Source organism: Carcharodon carcharias, chromosome 7 (assembly GCF_017639515.1).
Source record: "Carcharodon carcharias isolate sCarCar2 chromosome 7, sCarCar2.pri, whole genome shotgun sequence".
Classification (NCBI taxonomy): Eukaryota; Metazoa; Chordata; class Chondrichthyes; order Lamniformes; family Lamnidae; genus Carcharodon; species Carcharodon carcharias.
Window position 1 is genome coordinate 115,341,615 of NC_054473.1, and position 7,720 is coordinate 115,349,334.

Here is a 7,720-nt window from a genome sequence, read left to right on the forward strand (position 1 = left end):
AAATTAAAACCTTTAAATACTCAAGTTAACAAAAAAAAAGTCAAGCGCTATCAAAATTAGCAATATTCCAAATGTAAAAATCAAAGCACTTGAAATGAATGAAGGTGGGTTCCCAACAAGTTCAGCATCAAAATAAGAATCAAAATAAGGTTAAGCCATGCCATGCCGCCGCCGCCCCCCCCCCAACCCCCCGCAACACGACATTTCCCAATTACACCACCATACAAGCCTGCAAGATTCCAAGTTTCATAAAGCCCTCCAAGCAAACGGAGAAAACAGTTAGCCACCTGAAGTGTTTACTGTGGGTTGAAGACCAGGCGCGGTCTAACTGCAATGATAGTTATGCCTTCCCACACAATCTACTACCACCAGGGTAAACCTATAAATTTAAATTGAACAAAATACAAGAAATGTTTATATCCACCTCTTCTGAAGCCAACAACTTGGGTGTTGGAAGGACAAAGTCATCAGTCTTCCAGTATTTGATGAGTTAATCACACCACTTAGACAGGTAAAAAATGGTTGAGCATTGCCGGAACCAATCACATCTTTACCAACAACCTGCAATGAGGACCATGAACAGGACAGTCTGCTCCCCATCCACACCACCCACCAAAAACAAAATGCAACCACTTACCCAAAAAATTGGTCAGCTCAGTGACTGTTCTTTGAGGCTACAGGCTACATCTCTCCACTATGCCAAGAACTACCAAAGGGCTGGGTTTTGTGTTTTCATCTTAAAGTGTCTGGGCCTCCTGACTGTAAATCTGCACAGGTAGCAGCTCTCAAGGTCTGCCAATGCTCGCAGTTAGTCATCAAGTAATGTACACCAGTGGTCAAAATACCTTTCCTTAACACTTCATCAATTTCACAGGTCAAGAACCCACAAGGCTAGTTCAAATTTTCATCAGGGTTGCTCTGTCCATTTCCCCAAACGGTGAAATGCTTGTCCTCTTAGAATCAGTGATTTCCAATGAAGCAACTTAACCTTGCTCATAGCTTTAAAATCTTGGGTATCTACTGACTATAATCAACAATTTTGCAACAAAAACGCCTAACACCACCCTAATCTAACAACCCACTTTCCATCGGACATTAAATTATGCAAGGTTCACGATCTCAAGTGAACACTGGAAAATCTTGGTCCTCAAATCATGTGCCTGTTACCATTAACTTCACTCCCATCAGTGGCTACTCATTCACAAGCATTAGCTTCGCCAAACACATCTAACAAAACCCCATCATACCCCTCAATCTCATTTACCCTTTCATCCCAAAGATGCATAGGAACACAGGAACAGGAGTTTGGCCCATCAAGCATGATTCACCAATTAGATCATGGTTGATCATCTCAATGCCATCTTCTTGCATTCTCTCCATATCCCTTATGTAGATGCTAACCATCTTCAAAAACCTTACCGTGACTTCAGGAAAGGGCCCCTGACTGCTGAGATGTTAGATCAATAAGGAACCATAGCCTGGTCTTATAAATAACACCAAATCTGACACACTGCTTCTCCCAAAAAATCTGATGAAGTTAAGAGCCTTCCACAGTTGTTTTACATATGCAAGCAAAGGCAACTAGCTTTGACAGGTATCTGACCACCAGGGTTTGGTAAAACTGAGCTCAATACCATGCACACGATGTTACTTCTGAGCTTTCTACCTTTGGGTTGAAGGGCATTAATCCCCAAGCAAACTTCCTAACCCATAAGTAAGTGAGGAAACTGTTTGAGACAAGATCCAAATTGCTTTCTCTTCTCCCTCCCTTACATTATATACTGTCATTCTACTTTCACTTTTAGCTCACCACAAACAATTGGCATCAGATCAGAATAGTCAATGGAAGTTTGGTGTTGCAAATGTTTATCTCTTCCCTTTTAATGAAATACCAACCAAAATTATTTTCCACCAGGATTTTGCAAATGACACAGAAGTAAGAGTGTGCTTATCTATAGGCAAGTCTAGGGGAGAGACAAATTGAACAATCAAATGAAGTTTATACGGTCACAAGAAATAGGAACAGTAGGTCATTCAGCCCCTTGAGGCTGCTCCACCATTCAATAAAATCATGGCTGATCTGACTTAATTCCACTTTCCTGCCTATAAAGTTGACCCTTGGAGATCAAAAATCTGGTTCCTGGAGAAATGCAAAGTGATACATTGCAGAGGGATAAGGACATACAAAGGTCAAACTTTACAGATCTTTGGGAGCTCAGATACACAGATTCGTGACTCCGAGACAAGCTGATAAAGTTTTTTTATAAAAGTACAGAGGAAGATGCAATACTAAGTTTGCCTAAATCATTTGTTAGGTCAGTTAGAATATCATATCCAGTTTTAAACCCTCTTTCCTTTAGAAAGGATATCAAATCAATGGAGAGAATACAAAAGAAATTCACTAAACTGTTGTCACTGGAATTATAGTTTTTTGTTGTTTTTAATTCAAACGAATCTACAGATTAATTCAAAATTGAGGTTTGATAATCTAAAGAAATTGGAAAAACAATTTCTGATCAGTGACTCATCCAGTTTCTAGGTCTAAAAGAGAGAAAGTAAGGAAGCATGGGAAAGAACTTACTTATAAAGTGCCTCTCATTGTCTCAAGGCATCGTAAGTCTTCACAGAGAAAGAAGCACAGCGAAGAAGTCAGTGTTATAATGGGTGAAATACACCAGCCAATTTGCACACAAGATCCCACAATTACATAAATGACCAGCTAATTTATTTTAGTGATGGTGGGGGCATAAACATAGCCAGGACTCTCCTGCCTTTTTCTCCAAACATGGTTATAGGATCTTTTATGATCATCTGTGGAGACATCTCAACTGAAAGTCAGCACATCTGACAATGCAGCATTCCCTCAGAACTGCACAAAAGTGCCAGCCTAAGTTGTTTTCAAGCGTCTCCAATGGGGCTTGCATCCACAGACCAACTTAGAAGCCAGAGTGTTTGAACTGACATTCAAATGTCATTATAACATCAAAAGGGAAAATCATGGTTTTATTTTGTATAAAAAAGGGTTGTTAGAACGAAGTATAAAAAAACCCACAATACATCTTCTCACTTGCCTTTAACACTTACATTAAAGGAAAAAAAGGTGGCAGCTTATTCAGAAGCTTGTCCAATGGCTTCCCCATGTAAAATTCTATTATTTTCAATCAGAAAGGAGACACTTGAGATAGATTAAAACCCAGGCTCTGTTTTGAATGTGGCCCTTCCATTCATTCAGTTAGAACAGTGAAGTCATCCCAAATCAGTGCAGCTCAAGTGAAAACAGATCTATATACAGTACTGACAACTATATTGATAGAATACTCTCACCCTCCAAGATTTCTATTCCTATCCATGTATTGTTCTGATCTTTTTTCAGTGGAAAAGAAGTTTGCTAATGAGACCAAGGTCAGGAATTAATTTGCAACTATGTAGCACCACTCAGGAAATTCCCCAAAGTAATTTGCATGTATTAAATTACTCCATGTCTTGTCACTGTTTGAGCCAAATGCAACAATCCTTTTGTGCACAAAGTCTAACAAACCACAAAAAGAGTGTTGGCAAGGAGTCCAGGAGAATTCACCACTTCAAATAATGAGAGAATAGAGCAGGCAGTTCTAACCTCTCCAGTTAGGATTACACTGGAATGCTGGCCTTGCTGTGAAATGTCACATATGTGAAGAATGCTACCCTCAAATTGCAACTAACTAGAAAGTTAAGAGAAAAATAGCAAATAAAACTGTGCCAGAATGGAAATAAGCTGTTTTGCAGACCCTAGGCTCTGGGCTCAAAGAATATGCGGGCGCACCCCACCCCCTTCCACTGAAACATAAATACGTAGTAATTTGCATGAAGCAACAGGTTCTTGGAATGTCTACGCACAACAAAAGTAAATCATATCACAACATTCCAATTTCATTGAAATTTGATTCTGGAGTTGTATGCAGAGTTTCTGCAGCCTGGAGAGTTTTACTGGGCACTGCTGAACAGGGACCCCAAAGGCCAATGTGTTAATCTATTCTAATAAGCATTGTGCACCATTAGAAATTTGCATCCTCTCTAAATGGCATTTAAAACGCTGCAACTCTTGATCAACCATATGCATTAATACCAAAATTCTCACTTCTCCCCAACGGAAATTGCATTATTTAACCCATCATTAGATAGATTAAGCCAGAGTCATATCGTGTCCATTAGCTTTGTAACAAATTTGTAATTCTTAAAATTGAAGAAGTTTTGGTCCCCTAGATGGGAAGGATCTCACTCGAAGTAGTCCCCATATTCATATTGCCACTTGAAATATCGGGCGGGGAAGTAAACGACAAAGCAAGCCCTTCGCTTACAGAATGCGAAACATGACCAGACCTAATCCCCTTAAAGTAAATCGCACACTTTGACTGAGCCCGCCCAACAGCAGGCACCATTTTGTTTGCTGAAAAAACACTGCCCAGCACCCCTAGACTGGAAAGGGAGGACACATGTGTGTACACACAAAACCAAAGGTACAAAATTCAAACATGTGAATTTCTCTAGAGTGCTGAATTAAAGCACTGCTGCCAACTCACGACATTCCCAGATTAATCGATACGCTATTGATATGTTGTGCAATCCTCACTGGGCAAAACATGAATGGACACAACACATTAACGAGTGATCAGAAACACAGGCTGTTACATTACAGGTCTGAACAAGACTGCTTTGCTGCCGATACCACGTTTCAGAGGACACATTGTTACCAGGCTGCCGTACATGAGACTCGTTTAGCAAAATGATGCCATCGCGATGAAAGATACTTGGCGAGACGCCATATCATGGTTTGTGGAAACAAAATTAATGCTGCCCACACTGAAAAAAGGCATGCTTTCCCTAATTTAATGTTCATTCCAGGATTAATCTTTTAAAAATTCGTTAACACCCATTTGAATACACCGCCAGCCACACGTTAAGATTTATTAACCTATAGCCCCCGACTATATTGATCCAGATTTTGAAATATTATGCAATTATTTCACACGAAAACGTGAGAATTTTACTTAATTCAAACACGCTGACAAGGCAGCGAAAGCGTTAACAGCCACGAAGATGTAGAAAACTCGTGGTACTAAGCGAAATGTGTTATCGAAATATAAACATCGCTGCAACGAATGAAGTATCAAAAGTAATCAGGAAAACCTATGGATTAGACTGAAGGTCGGCTGCAAGTCCGGTCAGAACACGTTGCCTCCAGATTGTTTCAATAAACTACAGGGCAAATTGAAGGTAAAATGTAAAAAACAAACCCTAAACGGGCTCATTTCGAAATGTCAATAGTTACGTCTACGAGAACAGCTTAAAGTCTTGTTCGAATTAAAATGATCTGTGAACAGAAAATGGAGAACGAGAATGCACCGTCATTTCACAAGCCCAAAACCTCCGACTTGAAACATATCATGAAACATAAACAGGTCGAATTTTATACAATCTTAAAACCATATCAAACACACATATGAAGCAACTGTAATCTTTAAGTTAGGCTAAACATGCACACAATTTAATAGACTAAGTTTGCCATTGGTGTCTAAGGTTTCGCAGTCTTGGGTATTAAATCATAGAATACTTGGAATATTAAGCCAATGTTACAGAGAAAACAAATACTGAGCAACTAAAACTAAGCAAAATTACGTGCGAATTAGAATGTATTTTATAAAATCTTCCAAGTTAATTAAAACCCTCTGGATGCAGCCAATTAAAACACGAAATTTCTCAATTATAAATCAAAGTAGAATTTTTTTAAACGGAAATCATGCAACTAATTAGAACGCGTTGCATTTGCCCCCACGCAATGAATGAAAACAGGTTGCTTTCTCTCCTAGGCAACGAACATGTTGCATTTTAACCCCATTCACCAAACGAAACAGGCTGCATTTTTTAACCAGGCAACGAACGAAACACGGTGTAGTTCAGCCCCATACAACTGAACACGTTGCATTTTTTAAACTCCATGCAACAAATGAAATGTTGCATTTTAACCCCAAGCAACGAACGAAACACGGTGCATTTTAGTCCCATGTAACAAGCGAAACATGTTGCATTTTAGCCGCCCGCACCAAACGAAACACGCTACATTTAAACTCCATGCAACAAACGACACCCAAGCAACGAATAAAATAAGTTGCATTTTAGCCCCATGCAACGAATGCATGTGCTCCCCCAATGCAACGAACGAATGTTGCATTTTTAACCCCATGCAAGAAGCGAAAACAGGTTGCATTCCCTCCCCGGCCACCACCAAAACCTATGCAACGAAATAAACAATACTGTTTGAAACCAGGCTAGTAACGAATTGGCCAAACCTACTTCGTTATCGTGTTGCTGGCAGTAGCTGACCCGTTCGTGTGTGAGCGGCAGGCTGGGGAAAGGCTGCTGGTTGTAGTGTTGCTGCTGCCTGAAGCGGTGGATGACATGCTCCTTGGTGAGGCGGACCCGTTGGTGGGCCCGCACACAGTGATCGCACAGATACTCGGCACAGTCCAGGCAGCGGGAGGTGACCGGGGCGCCCTCGTCACACGAGCTGCAGCCGGCCTGCGAGCTCTTGGGCCGGGCCCGACCCCTGCCGTTGCCGCCGCCGGCGGGCTCCAGCTCGTCCTCGGCCGCTGACACCACGTCCAGTAGATTGTTGAGCAGTAGTAGCTCGGCCGGCAGCCCCTCGCTGTCGGCGGCCGGCATCAGGCGCTCGCAGATGGGGCAGCTGAGCTCGGCCGAGTTCCCCGAGCAGGAGGACGAGGAGGAGGAAGAGGACGAGGAGGACGATGAGGCCTCGGCCTCGGGGCCCGGACCGGGCCCATTCCCTGGTCGTTGCCTGTGAGCCGCCGGCCCCCCGCCACCGACGCCCCCTCCTCCTCCTCGCCGCCGCCGGTGGGCCTCCAGGCAGGCCTGGCAGAAGGAGTGTCGACAAGGCAGCAGGCGCAACTCCTCGGCCGGGCCTCCTGCTGCAGCAGCAGCGGCGGGAGAGGGGGGAGGAGGCGGCCCGGCCGCCGGGTTACGAGAACGCGGCCCCGGGGCCGAGGAGAGGCCGCGGGAGCAGCAGAGGCCGCACTGGGGCTGAGGCGGCGGGACCTCGGGCCGGCTGGGGGCCTGAGGCGGAGCCGGGCTCGCCTGAGGCGGAGGTGGCGCCTGCTCCTGGCCGCAGAACGGGGCGGCCATGGCGGCGTCCGAGCGCTGGTAGCAGCGCGGGTAGAAGCGGCCCTGGGCCAGCTCGGGCGGCCGGGAAGAGGGCAGCCGCTCGGCTTCCTCAGCGAGAACCGCTCCCCTCTGCAGCGACCGAGAAATCCACATGGAGCGGCCGGCGGGGGCTCATATTCCCCCCGGGGAGGCGCCGGGTGTGTGAGGGGGGGGGGGGGAATCGGGCAGGAGGGGTGGGGGTTATCTCTCTCTTTATTGTCTCCTTGCCTACCCTCCCCAGTCAAATTTCTACTAGGCCTCTCTTCAATCCCCGGTGTTTCCTGGACCTCTTCCTCCTCCCCCCCGGCCTCTCTTCAGCTGCGCCCCGAGCCGCTGCCTCCCGTTGCTACCGCACGCTCCATCTTCTCGCACTTTCTCTCCGGGCTCCCGCCGCCTCTCTGGACGTCGGCCGAAGGGGGGGGGGGGCGGGGCGCCGCCTCTACGTCAGGTGCGGAGGCGAAGGGGAGGATCTCAGCTCCGCCCCCACTCATTCATTCATTCATAATTTATTCCATTCATAAATCCG

The 7,720-nt window shown here is 45.0% G+C and overlaps 1 protein-coding gene across 2 annotated transcripts in view; it reads right to left on the reverse strand.

Annotated features, from left to right (window-relative positions):
* trim71 (tripartite motif containing 71, E3 ubiquitin protein ligase) overlaps window positions 1-6,762 on the reverse strand; it is a 57,372-nt gene extending 50,610 nt beyond the window's left edge. Inside the window, exons 1-2 of one of the 2 annotated variants that reach the window (XM_041192303.1) lie at window positions 6,331-6,393; window positions 5,274-5,350 (exon numbers count right to left, since the gene is read on the reverse strand). In XM_041192303.1, the coding sequence (XP_041048237.1) occupies window positions 5,274-5,288 (15 nt within the window). In that variant the 5' untranslated portion in view covers window positions 5,289-5,350; window positions 6,331-6,393. Of the gene's footprint in view, window positions 1-5,273; window positions 5,351-6,330 lie in introns of both variants that reach the window. The other variant, XM_041192302.1, reaches the window with a different exon arrangement.
* Between the last annotated feature and the right edge of the window lie 958 nt (window positions 6,763-7,720).